Raw genomic sequence first — 21,667 nt, forward strand, 5'->3', positions numbered from 1 at the left:
ATGTTAAACTTCTTTTATTTTTTATTCAGTTTTTTGTACTGTTATACATCAGTATATAATTTAAAGCACTAAATAAACCCATGTATACATCTGTAACATTAATACTGATTAGTATAGTTTACTAATCAGTATTAATGTTACAGATGTATACATGGGTTTATTTAGTGCTTTAAATTATATACTGATGTTAACCTCTCATAGGTTACTATCGAGTGTATGAACGCAACCTCTGCTGTTCTCTCTCAGTATAGTACTGCATGGACACATGCTAGTTGTCCTCCTGCTGGACATTTAAAGAACTGCAAGATTAAGTCAATATAGCGTCAACACATCATGAATCACTATTCCAATAAGGCAAGGAAAACCCACTCTGATCAAAGCATTGTTCTTTTGCGGGTATATGTTGACTTTTGTATTGCACCTGGATTTTATAATGGTCTGGTCTGCATTTATTTCACATTCTCTTATTTTGGAAGAAAATAAATATTACAAATGTTGATGAAATTCACCTTATCAGAACAGTGACTCACTCATATGCTGCAGTAGGTGTCCTCCTTACACGCTAAGGCAGGTTTCATACATTTCTAAATAACAGATTTTGAAATACATGTAGATCAAAGAAATACAACGCTCCAAGCGGCACTCTGAAGGGCCTCTGGTGAGCTGAGGAGTGTGTGAGGACTTTGTTTGTGTATAGTCCCCATCAGAGACCTAGTTTGGCCCGACATGAGAGGAAGCAACCAGTTGTATGCAAATCAACCAAGCTTTGGTCAGTTTGGTATTTTGGTATTTTAGTAGGATTCCCATAAGCTGTTGCAAAAGCAGCAGCTACTCTTCCAAAACATAATACAGAATGACATAATACAGAACATCAATAGACAAGAACAGCTCAAGGACAGAACTACATACATTTTTTTAAAAGGCACACGTAGCCTACATATCAATGCATACACACAAACTATCTAGGTCAAGTAGGGGAGAGGCGTTGTGCCGCGAGGTGTTGCTTTATCTGTTTTTTGAAACCAGGTTTGCTGTTTATTTGAGCAGTATGAGATGGAACGGAGTTCCATGCAATAAGGGCTCTATATAATATTGTACGCTTTCTTGAATTTGTTCTGGATTTGGGGACTGTGAAAAGACTCCTGGTGGCATGTCTGGTGGGATAAGTGTGTGTGTGTCAGAGCTGTGTGTAAATTGACTATGCAAACAATTTGGAATTTTCAACACATGGTTTCTTATAAAAAGAAGAAGTGATGCAGTCTGTCTCTCCTCAACTCTTAGCCAAGAGAGACTGGAATGTATAGAATTTATATTAGTCCTCTGATTACAATGAAGAGCAAGACGTGCTGTTCTGTTCTGGACCAGCTGCAGCTTAACTAGGTATTTCCTTGCAGCACTCAACCACACAACTGGACAATAATCAAGACATGACAAAACTAGAGCATGCAGGACTTGCTTTGTGGAGTGTGGTTTCGAAAAAGGGTTCCAAGTAGCCAAAGGCCCATGTAAGCCATGTGTGGGTAAAGAGAACATCTACTACATAATATGGAACCATCCATATATAATGGATTCCAGTGTCATTCTTTAAACATTTTTTATTGAGATCTAATGTACCTAGTGGGTAATATCATATCTACACAAATCATCTGTAGGCAATAAGATTCAACAGGATCCAATGCAGTGTCCATAACATATGATAAATGGTCTACTAATTATCCGACTACAGCCACTGTATGACTAGAGGGCCCAGAGTTTTTCCTAGTCCGGTCACGTGTTTAGGGAAAACTCCTGTCCCTAAATGGTAAATTGTCCGTAGTGTTCAGTGTGTTTATTAGTGGACAGGCCATAGGATCCTGGACTGATCATGTTCCAGGAAAGCATGTGTGTGTCACGGCTGGCCAGCTGTTGTGGCAAGGTGCCAGCTGAGGAGTCAGTTCCTGTAGGGCCCAGAGAGCTGAGGAAGGGTAGAGCCACCCAGCTTAGCCCTGGGACATATTCATTTGGGCATTTTGCACATTTTGTAACAGAAAACAATAACAAGCTTTTCTTATTGGACAAGTTCAGCTGGTCCTTCCCTGTCTGTGTGTTGTCTTCCGTTTAGTGCCTAATGAATATGACCCGACCCAGTGTGGACCGGTGAAGAGATGAAGGGTTTAGCATCAGGCAGGTGATAATCCTACAGGCCATTTCGAAAGGGTGGGACTGGAAGTCATCAGTTACGTCCCAAATGGCATCCTATTTCCTATAAAGTGCACTACTTTTGGCCAGAGCCCTATGGGCCCTGGTCAAAAGTAGTGCACTATAAAGGGAATCGGGTGCCATTCTGGATGCAACCATCATGATGGAAGACCTCAATCATGGGGTGCTGAAAACTTACCCGGATAGAATGATGAAAATACAAATATACATTACCGCTCACCATGGCAACATGGTTGGAGGGAATGTTAAGCTGAGAAAGGCTGCGTCTTGGGCCAGGGCTGATAACAGCAAAGATCACTGGCCGTAAGACGGGAGTTTTCTCAAGTTAAGATGAGCTGTCAGCAGCTGTCTTGAAACAGACACCACGGAAGGCAGGCATAAGCAGCCTACCCTTTTCTAAAACAGGCAAGACAGGAGGGGACTTGGAGGACAAGGTGGTACAGAATACATATCAGGAACTTTGTCATTCTTCCTCCTCAAAGTCATGTCTCAACCCTGTAGTTGTAAAACGTTACCCTATCTCCTTTACCTCACCCATACATTTTTATAATACGTTACATCCCTGTTAGTGAGCATTTCTCCTTTAAGATAATCCATCCACCTGACAAGTGTGGCATATCAAGAAGCTGATTAAACAGTATGATCATTAAACATGTGCAGCTTGTGCTTGGGACAATAAAAGACCACTCTAAAATGTGCAGTTTTGACAAGACAATGCCACAGATGTCTGAAGTTTTGAGGGAACGGGTAATTTGCATGCTGACTGCAGGAATGTCCACCAGAGCTGTTGCCAGAGAATCTAATGTTAATTTCTCCACTATAGGCCGCCTCCAATGTCGTTTTAGATGATTTGGCAGTACGTCCAACCGGCCTCACAACCGAAAACCACGTGTAACTGTAACAGTGTAGGTTCCGTCCCTCTCTTCGCCCCAACCTGGGCTCGTACCAGGGCTCGAACCAGGGACCCTTGCACACATCAACAACTGACACCCACAAAGCATCGTTACCCATCGCGCCACAAAAGCCGCGGCCCTTGCAACGCAAGGGGGAACCCTACTTCAAGTCTCAGAGCGAGTGACGTCACTGATTGAAACGCTATTAGCGCGCACCACCGCTAACTAACTAGCCATTTCACATCGGTTACATAACCACCACAGCCCAGGGCTTCCACGTCCAGCTTCTTCACCACTCCCTGAAAAACATCCCCACAGCATGATGCTACCACCACCATGCTTCACCGTAGGGATGGTGCCAGGTTTCCTCCAGACGTGACACTTGGCAAGTTCAATCTTGGTTTCATCAGACCAGAGAATCTTATTTCTCATGGTCTGAGAGTCCTTTAGGCACTCAAGCGGGCTGTCATGTGCCTTTTACTGAAGAATGGCTTCCGTCTGGCCACTCTACCATAAAGTCCTGATTGGTGGAGTGCTGCAGAGATGGTTGTCCTTCTGGAAGATTCTCACATCTCCAGAGGAACTTTGGAACTCTGTCAGAGTGATCATCAGATTCTTGGGCACCTCCCTGCCCAAGGCCCTTCTCCCCAATTGCTCAGTTTGGCCAGTTGACCAGCTCTAAGAAGAGTCTTGGTGGTTCCAAACTTCTGCCATCTAAGAATGATGGAGCACACTGTGTTCTTGGGGACCTTCAACGCTGCATAAATGTTTTAGTACCCTTCCCCAGATCTGTGCCTTAACACAATCCTGTCTCGGTGGACAATTCCTTTGAACTCACGGCTTGGTTTTTGCTCTGACATGCACTGTCAACTATGGGACCTTATATAGACAGGTGTGTGTCTTTCCAAATCATGTCCAATCAATTGAATTTACCACAGGTGGACTCCAATATTTGTTCAGTATAATTTCTGGGGATGTGTCCTCTGGATTGGCTGTGCGTTCTCATCCAGCTGCCAGGCCATCCAAGTGCTAAAGCTGTCCTTTTGGTAACTGTGTGGTATCTGGTTGGGTACCTTTTCAATGCAAAAAGGACAATAAATATCTACTCTGTTTCAAGACAAAGGTGAGGGTTCAAACGTATTTAAGTAGAAGAAAACATGTTTCCAGCCTATTAGTTTGGAATAATACTCTGAAATTGTTACAATTATGATAATGCCCTTTTAGTGCAAGACCTGTTCGGAAAGACTGCCTTACATTTCTGCATGTTTTGGTAGGATGGAGTTTTGGCCTGCATGGTGACATCACCAGGCAGTAAATTAGATAGACAAATAGGTAAGACTTTCAAAGAGCTAATTTTCAGTTTTCCCCTCCCCACTAAGACCACTCCTGAAAAATTCTAGCTTGAGCAATTGCGCTTAGCTAAGAAGCCATTTTGGTTTCTTTTTTAATTGAAAACAATCACAGTATGGTACTTAACTGTTACCCAGAAAATCTTTTATATTGAGATAAAAACAGCTGCATTGGACCTTTAAGCGGTCTAAATTCTAATATTTCCTAGCACTGAATGAAACAAGGTTGCTAACTGTAACTCATTCAAGAACAGGGAGAGAGTGAAAGAGACTAATAACTGGGGACTCAGACTTGCCGAGAATCAGCGATCAAGTCAGGGAGATATCCCCTGGTGGGTGTATCCTTCCAACAGTATGCATGATGGCAGTTTGGATGTTAGCCAATATCAAAGCTTGCTTGGAAGAGCTGGGGTCTCCCAATTGGCTGTTGTGCAGTCACATTGCTGAAATCTTTATAAACTTGTGAAATGTTGAACACCGGTTGCGAGCTCTCCAGTTGCCAAATGTTAAGTCGCTGTGTCTCTGTCTTCTTCTATTGAAAATGACTGGTTGCTGATAGTCTCACCATTGTCGCCAAGTGTGAGTCCCCACTAAAGAGTCTGACACAGAAGCCATGTCGTCGTGATACAGAAAAAGACTTTTATTCTCATGTTAATGTCTCAACATTTGATACAAATCATTCTTTTTAATAAAGAAAACCGCAATCAGAACAGTACCTGGCAGCTAGTCGTTCCTCCTAAAAATAGAACCATGTTACGTGGCATCCCTCTTCTAATTTTAAACCATCTATCTACTCAGAAAATGGGTTACATTACAATTTTACTTACTATGCCTAATCATATAGCCCAATAGTCAAACTTCATGTCCGATTTTCATTTGAAAAACTGTGCAAGAAATCCCTTTTTCATCGAGAATGCAACTAAGGAGGAGCAATCTGTCAGTTGTTTTCTAATCAAGGTTAAAGAATAAAAAGGCCATCAATGAAATGTAAGGAACTGACGTGATACATTTAAAATGTGAATTAGTTACAGTAAAAATTATATAGTACCTATTTATTTATAAAGTCTACTGGGAAACAGCTATTTGTTTTAAGGTCCACAGAATAACAAGTGCAAAACAGAAATAAAAAGATAAAACTGACGTACTGGATTTTGGCACAACATTAGGATACATGAGAACGGGGTTCAAGGATGAGAAAAAATGAGGGACAATAGCAATATTTTTGTGCCTCTTGGATAAAAAAAAATCAAGAAATTAAATAATGAAAAAAAACGACAACATTTCAACAGATTTAAGGAAGAAAAAAAAAGTATTTTCTTTAAGATTTTCCCCTGCACATTTGCTCCATGGTGTCTTTCTGATTTGTGAGTACATTTAAAAAAGTGACTGACAACAAACCACAAAACAAGACGAAAATAAAACCGTTAAAAAACATGCTAATACCTGCTAAGACATGACTTAACTGTTGAACTTCCCTAGGCCCGAGACCTAGTCAAAATACATCTAATATAAGATTTCAGATGCATCTGCATACTGTACATACAGGTACTCAAGTGCCTGTGAGTTTGTATGTACACTCCTACACACATATATTTGTTATATTCTATAGCGTCTTTAAATATGTGACCAAGAGATAGCATGTGATCGAGACACAGTGGTCTGTCTAGCCCTGGAGTGCATTCTGAGGTGGTCGCCCTCACAACCTTACCATTGTCATATGCTCTGTACTGCCCCGCCCCAATACAAGCCCGAGCCTTGCAGATCTATAGTGTTTACGCTCTATAGTGTTTATTTGCAGATCTTTAGTGTTAACACTTAACATTGGAAGTGGATCTATAGTGTTAACACTATGGTGTTTGCAGATTTAGTGTTTACAGATCTGAAGGTACCAGATAGGTGTAAACAACATGGTGATGGCTCCATCTAGCCTTCCAATGGGCAGTGGGGAGGTTCTACCTCCATATTGCTTCTACTTATCCTGTTTCATTAGATCTGAATGGGTAAGGGCTGGGGGTCTGTTTTTGGACCAAGTCTCCGACAGAAGGCACTTCCGATAGGCCTGTAAACTGTCCACTCACATACAGTGACCATAGAAACATAACGAGTAGAACAGACACCATTCGCTACGGCTGATTTTCATGGCTTTTTCTTTGTTATAGAAACACAATTGAATTGATTGATACACTGTTGCACACATGGTGCACATAGAAGTTTGGTCTGAAGCAAGAATTGATTGATTTGACCGATCCAAAATCAACTTTCGGATTACTTTTCTTTTTTTTTTTTACAGATAAGACAAATGTCGCTTGGAGAGCTTTATATCTGTTCTACAGGTTTCATTTCTATGGCATCAACTTCAAAACATCAAAATCCATGACTCAATCCAACCAACAAAGTAATTAGTTTATCAATAATGTAACTATCACTCGTACACACAAACTCTCATACATTATTATTCCACATTATTAGTTGTCAGTCATTGAACGTGGTGTGTAAAACAGGTTGATGTCATTTGGTACACAGGTTTGTTTGGGGCCAATTCTGGGTCAGGGTTCTTTACGTCATGGGGGGGGGGGGGTGTAATGCACATTCAAGCAGAACATTTAACACCAATACTCAAGACTATTTTTTTTTTTACTGTAAACAGATGCATACAACGCAACATTACAAAAACACAACCATTAAACCCTTAAGGAAGACCGAATTAACTTTAACATCAACTGTCAGTGCTACCAACCTGCTTCATAATACACAGAATAATAAGAGGCTCTGGTTAAGATACGAATCAACATCATAATAAAACTATATAACAAAAATATCACTAGTTTACATGTGTAATAGCTCACTGTAGTGTACCTATTGGTATAGTGTGGAAGGTTTTTTAGTGTTTGTTGTGAGTGGAGATGAGAGGCGCAGTGACGCAGGGTGCAGTGGTGGCCTCCACCCTCTAGGAGCAGCCAAGGGGAGTCCACAGGACCTTACTCTGTTCCTGATCAACTATTGTCATGATCTGAGTGCAAATGTAGGGAAGAGTGCCGCCCTGGACAATACCTGGAAAGATACAGCAGACAAACGGTTAACAAGGTAGGAAGATGCCACACATAAAAAGAAAAGCCACACACTTAAGCTGTCTTCATCGGGGAAGATGCCACACATGCAGACACTCATCTACCCACATACACGGGCATAGCCAAAGGCAAACACGCAGACAGACAACACAGTACAGTGCAATATGCCAACCTGTAAAGAATTTGCTATACTCCTGCTCTATCTTCTGTGCAACCTCAAACTGCTCCTTGGAATGTTTTTGAGAGACCTTGTCCCGCAGATACACTGGATCCTTCTGTTCCCTGAGGAGAGGAAACCAGCACAAAGTATTAGGACACAGGCTCACTACTAACACAGACAAAGCTCTTCTCCCAGACATTGGCAGAGTACAAGAGGAAAGGAAGCCTGTTTAGAGTATTAAAAGACAGCCTCTGGGTTGCTCTTCAATTGCAGTGTTTTTTTGGTATGACATTTTGGGTAATTAACCCTTTAAAAATGATTTACTAGTGTTATGATGATTCATTTAGCTCACAATGTCATTTAAATTGAGTAACACCAATGCCACTTTTTATTAAGATAAATGATCAATGGAATCTTCAAATGTTTGACATACTAATAGGATGTGATTAGCTAATAATCTTCTTTAATAGAGACAGCTCCCCTGATAACAGTTTGCCACTGGAGAATGCTCAAGGTCCTTGTACACAGTTGAAGTCTGAAGTTTACATGCACTTTGGTTGGAGTCATTAAAACTCGTTTTTCAACCACTCCACAAATTTCTTGTTAACAAACTATAGTTTTGGCAAGTCGATTAGGACATCTATTTTGTGCATGACAAGTCATTTTTCCAACAATTGTTTACAGACACATTATTTCACTACATCACAATTCCAGTGGGTCAGAAGTCTAGATACACTAAGTTGACAGCTTGGAAAATTCCAGAAAATGATGTCATGGCTTTAGAAGTTTCGATCGGCTAATTGACATCATTTGAGTCAATTGGAGGTGTACCTGTGGATGTATTTCAAGGCCTACCTTCAAACTCAGTGCCTGTTTGCTTGACATCATGGGAAAATCAAAAGAAATCAGCCAAGACCTCAGGAAAAGAATAGTAGACCTCCACAAGTCTGGTTCATCCTTGGGAGCAATTTCAAAATGCCTGAAGGTACCATGTTCATCTCTACAAACAATAGTACGCAAGTATAAACACCATGGGACCACGTAGCCGTCACACCGCTCAGAAGGAGACGCATTCTGTCTCCTAGAGATGAACGTACCTTGGTGCGAAAAGTGCAAATTAATCCCAGAACAGCAGCAAAGGACCTTGTGAAGATGCTGGAGGAAACCGGTACAAAAGTATCTATATCCACAGCAAAACGAGTCCTATATCGACATAACCTGAAAGGCCGCTCAGCAAGGAAGAAGCCACTGCTCCAAAACCGCCATAAAAAAGCCAGACTACGGTTTGCAACTGCACATGGGGACAAAGATCGTACTTTTTGGAGAAATGTCTTCTGGTCTGATGAAACAGAAATAGAACTGTTTGGCCATAATGACCATGGTTATGTTTGGAGGAAAAAGGGGGAGGCTTGCAAGCCGAAGAACACCATCCCAACCGTGGCGCACAGGGGTGGCAGCATCATGTTGTGGGGGTGCTTTGCTGCAGGAGGGTCTGGTGCACTTCACAAAACTGATGGCATCATGAGGCAGGAAAAACGTGGATATATTGAAGCAACATCTCAAGACATCAGTCAGGAAGTTAATGCTTGGTTGCAAAAGGGTCTTCCAAATGGACAATGACCCAAAGCATACTTCCAAAGTTGTGGCAAAATGTCTTAAGGACAACAAAGTCAAGGTATTGGAGTGGCCATCACAAAGCCCTGACCTCAATCCCATAGAAAATTTGTGGGCAGAACTAAAAAAGGGTGTGCGAGCAAGGAGGCCTACAAACCTGACTCAGTTACACCAGCTCTGTTAGGAGGAATGGGGCAAAATTCACCCAACTTATTGTGGGAAGCTTGTGGAAGGCAACCTGTAACGTTTGACCCAAGTTGAACAATTTAAAGGCAATGCTACCAAATTCTAATTGAGTGTTTTTAAACTTCTGACCCACTGGGAATGTGATGAAAGAAATACAAGCTGAAATAAAAATCATTCTCTCAACTATTATTCTGACATTTCACATTCTTAAAATAAAGTGGTGATCCTAACTGACCTAAGACAGGGAATTTCTACTAGGATCAAATGTCAGGAATTGTGAAAAACTGAGTTTCAATATATCTGGCTAATTTCCGACTTTAACTGTTTCTTTGTAATGATAAAACTTAGGGCCACATACTATACAGTATATGTACCAATAATAATAAAAAAGTACCCCTATTTTAATAGCCTTTGTATTTATTGATCTATACAATATATTTTATAAATAATAGATCGATCTCTCCAAATCCCCAAAACATGGCACTACAACTCAACTCACTACTGGGACAAGCCTATGAGTGCTGAGTGATTAATGGTACCATGGTACAGAGGAAATCTATCCAATCTCTTCATTACTGACCGGTAAAGAAGGAGAGTAAGTTATCAAAGAACAGAGATACAGCCAGGAGATTTCTCTGTGTGTGTGGTGGTGGTGGTGGTGGTGGGGGGGGGGGGGGTAGTTGAGAAGAAAAGGAGCCTGGGGATTATAACGCTATTATACTGTAGTTTTAAATAGTGCTAAACACCCTTACATCCCATTAATTTGTCCAATGATTTACTGATCCATGGGAACATCCCACACACAAAAGCTTTCTGTGAACTCAACCACCAAGTAGAAATGGAGAAAACACACTAAAGATCACATTTAAAAGACCTAGAATGTTTTAACACTAAAGGTCTTTGAAGATGATGGGTTTGGCTGGCTACTTACTTTATCTGCTTGGAGTTTTTGTAGCGGATGAAGATGACGATTGGGTAAATGTGAACGCTGTGCAGCCTCTCGATGGCGTGGGGAGCGATGTCTAGCAGACAGTGACAGTCCTGGGAGAGGAGGACATCTTAGTTCAGTTCTGTTTAAGGTACAACAAGATCACACTACATTCAGAATGGATCAAATGAAAGACTTCACTTCCGGTACCACAGAACATTGTTAATTGTGATAATCCAAAAACCCAAGGAATTCTTTTGAGGTGGCATAAAATCGACCACATCTTTAAAATGCTACATTTATAAATTGACCCACCTTTCACAAATTCTGAAATATCAAAGGGGAACACTTGTATCTGACAAAAGAGAAGAGGATGTAACGAAGGAGGAATGTTTATCTAGGATCAGGTCCCCCAGTTCATATAATCTTATTCACTATTATCTTAAAAAGGTAAAACTTATCCTAGACCAGCCCTGACGCTGTACCTTCTCTGTTATCTCCTTGATGGAGGCCACGGTGGTCACGTCAAAATGGCCGCTCCTGCGTTTGTAGTCGATGAAGAGGCAGTCTTTGACGCCGCGCTCTATAGCCTGCTGGGACGCCTTCATCACCTCTGAGGAAACCACAGGCCGACGTCAGAATCACAGAAAACCAGTAACACCAGGGTTACATTCATTAGGAACCAAACATCAGAAAACAGACTAATTTCCATTGCAAAAATGTCTACACACACTACCATAATGACAAAGTGAAAACATATTTATAGAAATGTATGCACATTTATTGAAAATGGAATACAGAGAGCCTCCCTAATGGTGTAGTGGTCTAAGGCACTGCAACGCAAAGCTTGAGGCATCACTACAGACCCAGGTTAGATCCCAGGCTGTCACACAACCGGGAGTATCATAGGGCGGCGCACAATTGACCCAGTCGAAGCTCCCATCCACTACAAGACCATGGTACAAAAAAGCTTTTCGTAAACTAACACTCGCACTTGAAATGACTTCGCTGATAGCTCCTTTGAGGAAAAATGTACTCACTATGACTAAGAAATGTGGTTTTCCCACCCAGCTATCTTAAGATGAATACACTAACTAAGTCGCTCTGGATAAGAGCATCTGCTAAATGACTAAAATGTCTTCTTTTCTAATTATTTTAAGACAAAGGTGGCTTTTGGAGTGCAAGCAAGACAATGTCTGTCAGAAATGGCAGCCTATCCCCAGAGCCCGGTCAAAAGTAGTGCACTATATAGGGAATAGGGTGCCATTTGGAAAACAATCTCAGTCCTGAGTGAACTGTGCTCAGTCGGCAAGTTGGGGTAGGCCTATTTTGTAGATGCTTGTGTACGCTGTTGTAATGTATTGTTAGTATCATATTGTGGTACTGTGTTGTACTTTACTCACCCAGGACACATCTGCAGAACTTCCCGGGGGACTCTTTGACCAGCATATCCTTGACGGGGTCTGAGAGAGGACCGAGGATCAGAACCGGCCTGGGAGACGCACACTCTATCTTCTGGACCCGCTGGTACGCCAGGCTCACACAGTCTGAGAGGGAGTGAGACACACATATACATGGTCTCACACACAAATGCCCAATACCAAAATCAAATCAGTTGCACCTAACCTCTAGGTAGTTACACACTCCAGCCCAATTCTCTATCCATGTGAAGGTGTGTGTCCCCTCACCCTCTAGGAATGGTATAGAGTCTGTGCTAATGGCGTCCAGAGCCACCAGTTCCTTGCCATCTTTGGAGCCGCTGCGTTTGTGTTTGTGCTTCCTCCTGAAGAAGGATCGCCTGGCGGCGGCAGAGAGGCTCTTACTGTCCTTGTCGTCTTTCAGCTCTGTCATACTGTGTCTACGGTAGAACTCCTGGTCCATCCTGCACAGGCACACAGAGAAACAATATAATTACACAAGAGCCATGACGTGTGTGTATGCGTCTGCATGTCTGAGTGTGTCTCACATGTATTTGCTGGGTATCTGTCCTCTCTGGATCTGCTGTGCGTTCTCATCCAGCTGCCAGGCCATCCAGGTGCCAAAGCTTCCCTTTGGTAGAGTATCATCCACATACAGGATGTCATCCTTCTTAAAACTCAGGTCCAGCTCTGCCTCCACTATCCTCTCATAAAGTGCTCTGGAGAGATGGAGGGAGGGGTAGGAAGAAAGAGTGAGGGAGGGAGGGAGAGGAAGGAAGAGAGGGTTAGTGTGTGTGCTACCCTGCACCCAGTATGGTTGGAGCCCCATAACTCTTTCGAAGTGTATCTGTGGAGCTGTGTGCATATTTAGTGCCGATGACATCACGACCCGGGCCTGTATGACTAGTGACTGCGGCTGCCATGCAGAGACTCCAGCCAAGTCCCAAATGGCACCCTATTCCTTATATTGTGCACTACATTTGACCAGAGCCCAATGAGGCCTGGTTTATACATTTTTTTTTTTTTTAAATGGGTGCTGTATGGGGTGCCATTTGGGACACAACCTCTCAGCTTTCTACAGACTCCTAACAACAAAACAGCTGCACTTACCAACACAGACTTCCCCTTACTCCTCTTCATTCACAGCCTTTATTTACTGTATGGTCTGCCTTGAGCCTACATAGATGCAAAGTGACAGACGTGCGCTCGCGCACACACTTTCTACAAGGGCATTTAGCCTGGGCCCAATTAAGAGTCTGCTCGGTCTGTCTGCAGGTAAACCAACCCTGCTGTATGATAGATAGACAGTATCTCTAGGGAGAGAGATGGTAGATGGTCCTCCTGGATGTGGGACCTAATTGCTTTAGATGAAGAGAAAGTGCATTTGGAAAGTGTTTTCTTCCCTTTATCAAACTACACACAATACCCCATAATGACAAAGCAAGATTTTACATTTTTGCAAATGTATTGAAAATTAAAAACTGAACTAAGTCATTTACATAAGTATTCAGACCCTTTACTCAGTACTTTGTTGAAGCACCTTTAGCAGCAATTACAGCCTCGAGTTTTCTTGGGTATGAAGCGACAAACTTGGCACACCTATATTTGGGGATTTTCTCCTGCATTGTCTTGCCTGTGCTTAGGGTCATTGTCCTGTTGGAAGGGGAACCTTCGCCCCAGTCTGAGGTCCTGAGCGCTCTGGAGCAGGACCTCAATTGTCAAGTAAAGATACCTTAATAGAAAAGTCACCCAGTAAAATTCTACTTGAGTAAATGTAATTGCTAATATATACACTGAAGTATCAAAGTAAAAGTACAAATAAAAAAAAACACTTATATTAAGCAAACCAGATGGCACAATTTAGACATAATTCACAAACAAAGCATGTGTTTAGTGAGTACGCCAGATCAGAGGCAGTAGGGATAACCAGGGATGTTCTCTTGATAAGCGTGTGAATTGAATCATTTTCTGTCCTTCTAAGCATTCAAACTGTATGGAGTACTTTTGGGTGTCGTGGAAAATGTATGGAGTAAAAATACAATTTTCTTTAGGCATGTAGTGAAGTAAAAGTAGTCAAAAATATAAATAGTAAGTACAGATAGCCCAAAAAACAACTGAAGTAAAAATACTACAAAGTACTACTTAAGTACTTTACACCACTGGTTGTCATCAAGGATCTTTCTGTACTTTGCTCCATTCATCTTTCCCTCGATCCTGACTAGTCTCCCAGTCCCTGCCCCTGAAAAACATGATAGCATGCTGCTGCTGCCACCACTATGCTTCACCGTAGGGATAGTGCGAGGTTTCCTCTAGATGTGACGCTTGTCATTCAGGCCAAAAAGTTCAACCTTCGTTTCATCAGACCAGATAATCTTGTTTCTCATGGTCTGAGAGTCCTTTTGGCAAACTCCAAGCGGGCTGTCATATGCCTTTTACTGAGGAGTGGCTTCCGTCTGGCCACTCTACCATAAAGTCCTGATTGGTGAAGAGCTGCAGAGATGGTTGTCCTTCTGGAACGTTCTCCTATCTCCACAGAGGAACTCTGGAGCTCTGTCAGTGACCATTGGCTTCTTGGTCAACTTCCCGATTGCTCAGTTTGGCCGGGCGGCCAGCTCTAGGAAGAATCTTGGTGGTTCCAAACTTCTTCCATCTAAGAATGATGGCGGACACTGTGTTCTTGGGGACCTTCAATGCTTCAGAAATGTTTTGGTACCTTTCCCCAGATCGGTGCCTCGACACAATCCTGTCTCGGAGATCAATGGACAATTCCATCGACCTCATGGCTTGGTTTTTGCTCTGACATGCACTATCAACTGTGGGACCTGATATAGACATGTCTTTCCAAATCATGTCCAATCAATTGAATTCCCCACAGGTGGACTCCAATCAAGATGTAGAAACATCAAGAATGATCAATGGAAACAGGATGCACCTGAGCTCAATTTCAAGTCTCATAGCAAAAGGCCTAAATACTTACGTAAAAAAGGTAGTTTTTTGTATTTATTACATTTAAAAACATTTTTTCGCTTTGTCATTATGGGGTATTATTTCAATTGAATCCATTTAAAATTCAGGCTGTAAAGTAACATAATATGGAAAAGGGTCTGAATACTTTCCGAATGCACTGTATGTGCTCAGAAAGTATTCACACCCCTCAACTTTTTCCACATTTTGTTGTGTTACAGCCTGAATTTCAAATGGATTAAATAGAGATTGTGGTACGTTTTTAGAAATGTTTACAAATTAATAAAAAAAAATGTAAAGCTGAAATGTCTTGAGTCAATAAGCATTCAACCCCTTTTATGGCAAGCCTAAATTCAGGAGTAAAAATGTGCTCAACAATTCACATAAGTTGCACATGTGCAATAATAGTGTATAACATGATTTTTAAATGACTACCCCATCTCTGTACCCCACATATACAATTATCAGTAAGGTCCTCAGTCAAGCAGTGAATTTCAAGCCCATTTCAAAGCACCTATTGGTAGATGTGTAATAAAAATAAACATTTATTTTTTATAGCAGACAGAATATTCCTTTGAGCATGGTTAACTTATTAATTACACTTTGGATGGTGTATTAAAACATCCAGTCACCACAAAAATACAGGCGTCCTTCCTAACTCAGTTGCCGAAGAGGAAGGAAACCGCTCAGCGAGTACACCATGAGGTCAGTGTTGATTTTAAAACAAGTTAGAACTTAATGGCAGTGATAGGAGATAACTGAGAATGGATCAACAACATTGTAGTTATGCCAAAATACTAACATAAATGACAGAGTGAAAAGAAGGAAGCCTGTAAAACATATTCCAAAACATGCATCCTGTTTGCAATCAGGCACTAAAAATATTGCTTAGAAATTAACTCTTTGTCCTGAATACAAAGCGTTGTGTTTGGGGCAAATCCAACGCATCAGAGTACCACCACCCATCATATTTTCAAGCATGGTGGTGGCTGCATCATGTTGTGGGTATGCTTGTCATCGGCAAGGACTAGGGAGCTTTTTAGGATAAAAAGAAACTGAACAGATCTAAGCACATGCAAAATCCTAGAGGAAAACTTGGTTCAGACACTGGGAGACAAATTCACCTTTCAGCAGGACAATAACCTAAAACAAAAGGCCTAATATACACTGGATTTGCTTACCAAGACTACATTTACTGATAATCACTGCCAAAGGTGATTCTGACAAGTATTGACTCAGGGGTTGAATTTTCATCTAATCAAGATACTGTATATTAGTGTTCTTTGTTCATAACAAAAAAAAAAATAGAAAAATAAAGTATTTTTTGTAGTTTGGTGTGAATGTTTATTTTTTTTAACCTTTATTTACCTAGGCAAATCAGTTAAGAACAAATTCTTATTTTCAATGATGGCCTAGGAACAGTGGGTTAACTGCCTTGTTCAGCGGCAGAACGACAGATTTTTACCTTGTCAGCTCGGGGATTCGATCTTGCAACCTTGCGGTTACTAGTCCAACACTCTAACCACTAGGCTACATGCCGCCCCACAGAATACTTTCTGAAGGCATAGAAGTGGAGGTGCATGGAGGTACAGTAGATCGCATAGAGGGAATCATGAAAAACAGGCACTTTGGGGTCAGGGTACGTGTGTGTACCTGATATAGAAGCCGTCCCCCGGTGTGTCTTTGACAATGTTGAAGTCGTCCTGTCGTTGTTGGACTTTGAAAGTGACCGTCTCGGCTGGCTTCAGCATCTCTACATACACCTCCTCCACTGTCTTGTTCTTCATGTTTACTGACCCATACTGAGAGAGAGAGAGAGAGAGAGAGAGAGAGAGAGAATTTACAATCACCTTTACTGGGTCAACACCATACATTACACAAACAAATGAAAACAAACGTTCAAATTCCAACCGTAACAAATTAGAACAAAAAGAGGGAGAGAGTGTGAGCGTGCACAAGAGAGAGACAGAGAAGAGGAAAGGAGGAGGGGAAACCCCTTGGCTATATGAAGTGTCCGTCTATTGATTCATTCTGGGGGGAGGAGGATGATGACAGAAGATGAGGAGAATTGCCAGGGGGATGAAAGGTGAAAGCTCTACTGCGTGTTCTGCCCTGATGAAAAAAACTCTAGGTCTGTTTGGAGAACAGAGCTTATAGGAACAGGGAGGGAGCATGCCAGGAATGGGATAGTATGAGTTAGATCGACCACAGTATGTCATGATAGAGAAAGAGGGGGGGCAATCAATGAAGGAACAAAGACAGGCAGGAGGAATGGTAATGAGCTACGGAAGAGATACTGCAGGGTGCAAAATGTTCACTTAGAAAAAAAGTTACTATACACTCTCTGTGTGTGTGTGTGTGTGTAAGGATGTGCACAATTATTCAAAATATCTGAACGGGAAGAAAAAAAAAATTATTAGCCTAATTTAAACTGATTTTAACGCTGAAAAGGCTTTATCTAAATTAAATGAAAATATCCATGTGACATTGTTACATACAAGGATATACCATGACATTTCAAATCTTTAATTTAATGAAACAAACTTTTCAATGTTGTTTTCCTGACGTGCACCGTGCGCCCCATAAATAAAGACCGGTAGCCTTCACGTGAATAGCTTGTTGTTAATGTTGGCCAATCAAAGCGGCTCAATGCGTAGCAAGTGGAGTGAGCGTTCACTAATGCAATGCAAGATGGAATAAAAAAATGGAATTAAAAGCTAGGGTAATGAGAAGGAGTAGGCTATAATGAGAAACCAACAGGTAGGCTGTTTTATTTGAATGGGGTTGGGGAGAAAGTGTAGCATATGGCCTTAATTAGCCTAGCTAGCTATAGCTGGGGGAAAACTATTTTCTTGCCACTTCGATACCAAAGTTACTTTTTCATAGCAGGTTAGGAGACTGAGGTTACGGTTAGGAAAAGGGTTTAGGGTTAGTGAAAATGCTAAAAAGTATGTAGCTAGCTAGCTTCTGTAGGCTACTCCAGTCAAGACAGGCACTGTTATAAAATAACATTGTGACTGCTACAAGTTAGCTAGTCTTGGCTGTAGCAAAATGTACTTTGTGTCTCGCTCTCTCCCTCTGTCTGCTCGCAACACACACCGCCCCATATAAACTCCACAAGCCGCTGAAGCAATAGAACCAGCCTCTCCCTCGCGCAGCAATGCTCAGGTTAAAAACGTCCGTACATTTTTTGGGGGATATATTAATAATTTTGAATATCCGGATATCCAACAAAAATAAATACTATTCGAATAGCGACATTTTTTCAAAACACTATCCCTAGTGTCTCAAATCAAATCTGCGCACATACTGGTTTATGTATAACCTACCTCCAGTATGAGGTCCCCAGGCTGCAGCCCCTCTGTTCCCCTAGCAGGGCTGTCCTCTTCCAGACTCTCTACATAGACCCCGCGGAGGTTCCCTCCACACAGCCCCAGCCCCAGTTCTGCCCCCTGGGCTCTGCGCACCGTCACCACCCGTGGTTCACACACCTTACGACTACCCTCTGACAACATCCTGGAGGGGGAGGGAAGAAGAATACTTTACTAATCCTTACGAAACGGAAATGTGTCTTCTGCTGTATCCAACCCCTGCAATACAAACACACATTAGGTTAGAGAGGCTGGAGCAGTCAGAGGTGTGTGTTACCTGATGAAGCTGTGAGGACTAGTTGTAGGGGTGGTCTGTTTGGAGGAGGGGGTGAGTGTTCCTTCATCTTGTTCACTCAGAGTGTCTATAGTAGAGTGGTTGTCAGGGGTGGTGGCTCCACTGCCCTGGGGAGTTGACTGGCTGCTCACCGGCTCCAGACCAGAACTACACACGCAAAGAGAGAGAGAAACAGAAACCTTAATACCTCAGTCAATTGAATGGGAGAGATTGGTGCCATCTATTTAAATGGGATAGAGGTGCCAAATGGTGCCTGTATATTTCTCCAAACGATTACTTTGGGATTTACATAATAAATGGCATGGTCGGAGGTCAACTTTACACTACTTCTGAACTATGAATGAGTAACATTTTGTCTTTGATTACCTTTCATTTAAAAAACTAACCTCTGGGAAGAAATGTAATTGTTTTATGTGGATTGTGAATGGTTTTCCAGCTGTGTGTGTGTGTGTATGACCTGGAGCGTGAATGGTTTCCCAGCTGGTACATGTGGGGGTTGTACTGAGCCATGATGGTGATGGTGTCACACTGCTGACCAATTATCAGCCTGGCTTGCTGCTCTGTGGCATTACGCAAGTTAATACCATTATACTGGAGGAGGAGGGGAGATGAAAAGGAGGAGAGAAAGGTAAGATGTTATCGAAAAAAACTCACTGAAAATAAATGGCACTTCTCAATTGTCATTCTCAGGCATGAACGGCTGACTGTAGGTCACTCTGAATAAGAACAACTGCTAAATGACAAAAATGCTAAATGTAATGTTTTATTCCATGAGAGGGGAACTGGAGCATGTGTAGTCTAGATGTGCAAGCGACTGCGCTGGCTGCAGTCTACATCGTCACATTTATAATTTCCTCCTGAGCTGAAACGGATATGACCCTTAACCTTGGCAGGAAGGAGCAATGAAAAAGGAAAGTTACCTCGAGGAGCTGGTCGCCGTACTCCAGCCCGGCCTGATGGGCGATGCTGCCTCCGGTTACCTTGGAAACAAAGATACCGCCGTTCTCGCCGCTGACGATAGAGATGCCCAGAGGCTCCGCCCCTTTCTGAACGATCACATTACGAGGTTCCTCCAGGTACGGCCTGACGGGAGGAAGGGATGAGAAACTTCATGGCTGCATCTCATCTCCCCTATGAGGGTATTGCCAAAAGTAGTGCACTACATAGGGATTAGGGTGCTCACATATTGATTTTCACAAGACAGAGACATATTACATATCACAGGAAAAACCAACAGATAGAAATAACAGACTGTGTGCTACAAGGAGAAGACAAGCAAAAGATCCAGAGGTAGTGAGGTGGACAGAGTTATCTTCACATTCAGCCTGGTGACTAGCATTGGGCCCAAACACACTCAGAATGCCATCCCATCTGCAAAAGGGCACGGACATTCAGTAGCATGCAGCCTCAGTGAGGACTTCACACATGAAACAAGTGGCCACATTTCAACAAGTCCAACCATACAAACACAAAACTGTCAGTGACAATTGAGACGCAGCACACGTCTATCAATACCGGTTCAAGAGGAATAGTTGAGATGTTTTCTGGATCTTTTCCGGTAAATGCAGGCTAATGTAAACCTGGCATGCGACCTGTTCAACTGAGAAGTGGGATGTAGGCCTAGCTGCTGTTCAGGGGTGAAAAATACCACACAACACATGCTTTACACATTCCAAGTCTATGGACTCTGCCTGGAAACAACTCCTGGCTCCTAATCACAAGATGGGGGGGCAAGGAGTTGTTTCTGAAGTGGGCCTGTGTCTACATCTTCATTTCACTATTTCTATCCAACACTCAAGCATGTTAACAGTTAGACCATCAGTCAGTCAGTCAACAAACCTGAGGCTCCTGAGAGAGGAGAACCTCGGCCTAGCAGCCAGAGGGATCCTCAGAAAAGACCTGTTACGGTGCAGAGACCTGGAGACATTTACACACACGGCAGATGGAAGAGAAGAAAACGAGAGAGGAGATGGACGAGAGAAAAACAGACAGGAAGTGGACAGGAAGGACAGACAGTAAAAGAAAACAGAGAGAAATGCAGAGGCCAAACAGGTCTGGTGTGAGAAGAAGAAACAACTAAATATTACAAAAGGAAAATAGCCTGGTTCCTTCTGCATGTGTTTAGCGAACCCTTCTAACACACAAACATGCATACGTACACATTGCACACACTTTTATACTCATGTGCTGCTGCTACTCTGTTCTTTATTTTATTCTTATTATCATCTATCCTCCATTTTTGTGTATTTATTTTAAACTCTGCATAGTTGGGAAGGGCTCGTAAGCATGCATTTGATGGTAAAGTCTACACCAGCTGTATTCGGCGCATGTGACAAATAAAATTTGATCATTCCACTGGCATGGTCAGAGGAGTTCGCTAAAGCACAAACAGATCTGGGACCAGGCTACAAGGAGAAACGACAGGAACACTCAACTGACCTTTATACTGCATATACCATGAGCATTATAGCTGATATATAATCAACGCATCACACACTTCCTACCTGTACTCCTTTAGACCAGTGTTAATCTATTTTAGCACTAGTCCACCTGAGTTAGCTTTAATTGAACCTTTATTTAACTAGGCAAGTCAGTTAAGAACAAATTCTTATTTACAATGACGGCCCACCCTGGCCAAACCTGGACGACGCTGGGCCAATTCTGCGTCGCCCTATGGGACTCCCAATCACGGCCAGTTGTGATACAGCCAGCTAACAAAGGGCTTGGTGATTATTTGACCAATTGAATCAGGATTGCTAGTAGTGGAAAAGAGAAAATAAAACTGCTGGGGGAACTCCAGTCCACACCATGTTTTAGACCGTCCAGCCCTATCTCACGTTTGTCGTCTTTCCCATCCTACCGGTCTTTCCTCCGCTCTCCAATTGGCACAGGGCTGACGGAGATTCTGGGCAGGGTGGATATGGAGCTCTGTGATTGGCTGCTGGCGAAGGAGGAAGTCTCCAGGTTCAGAGGTGATTGGGGGGGAGTGATGAGGCTGGGGCTGCTGCACTCTGAATGTGACAGGGAGCCTGGAGAGGGGGGGCAGGGAGAGAGGGTAAGAGACTTTAAATGAGATATTAAGATGAGATCGTACTTCATTAATTCCCAAGGGAAAATTTGTTTGTCATTCTTATAACCCTAGTAAAAACAATTAAAATACTCACAACAGTTAAAACATGGTAGTGGAGCGAAAGCGAGAAAGGGAGAGAATTGGTCCATAGT

The 21,667-nt window shown here is 42.4% G+C and overlaps 1 protein-coding gene across 8 annotated transcripts in view; it reads right to left on the reverse strand.

Moving 5' to 3' along the window:
• Positions 1 to 5,057: 5,057 nt before the first annotated feature.
• Positions 5,058 to 21,667, reverse strand: part of dlg5a (discs, large homolog 5a (Drosophila)) — a 67,914-nt gene continuing 51,304 nt past the window's right edge. For 3 of the 8 annotated variants that reach the window (XM_082976715.1, XM_082976719.1, XM_082976710.1), the window contains exons 22-35: positions 21,306 to 21,474; positions 20,285 to 20,362; positions 19,366 to 19,528; positions 18,903 to 19,036; positions 18,428 to 18,592; positions 18,109 to 18,295; positions 16,433 to 16,581; positions 12,364 to 12,534; positions 12,086 to 12,279; positions 11,801 to 11,944; positions 10,883 to 11,010; positions 10,401 to 10,510; positions 7,682 to 7,791; positions 5,058 to 7,492 (exon numbers count right to left, since the gene is read on the reverse strand). In XM_082976715.1, coding sequence (XP_082832841.1) covers positions 7,389 to 7,492; positions 7,682 to 7,791; positions 10,401 to 10,510; positions 10,883 to 11,010; positions 11,801 to 11,944; positions 12,086 to 12,279; positions 12,364 to 12,534; positions 16,433 to 16,581; positions 18,109 to 18,295; positions 18,428 to 18,592; positions 18,903 to 19,036; positions 19,366 to 19,528; positions 20,285 to 20,362; positions 21,306 to 21,474 — 2,006 coding nt within the window. In that variant the 3' untranslated portion in view covers positions 5,058 to 7,388. Of the gene's footprint in view, positions 7,493 to 7,681; positions 7,792 to 10,400; positions 10,540 to 10,882; positions 11,011 to 11,800; positions 11,945 to 12,085; positions 12,280 to 12,363; positions 12,535 to 16,432; positions 16,582 to 18,108; positions 18,296 to 18,427; positions 18,593 to 18,902; positions 19,037 to 19,365; positions 19,529 to 20,284; positions 20,363 to 21,305; positions 21,475 to 21,667 lie in introns of those variants that run through there. The other 5 variants (XM_082976721.1, XM_082976712.1, XM_082976722.1 and 2 more) reach the window with 3 other exon arrangements.

The sequence above is a fragment of the Salmo salar genome, chromosome 01 (assembly GCF_965601325.2).
Source record: "Salmo salar chromosome 01, fSalSal1, whole genome shotgun sequence".
In the NCBI taxonomy this organism is placed as follows: Eukaryota; Metazoa; Chordata; class Actinopteri; order Salmoniformes; family Salmonidae; genus Salmo; species Salmo salar.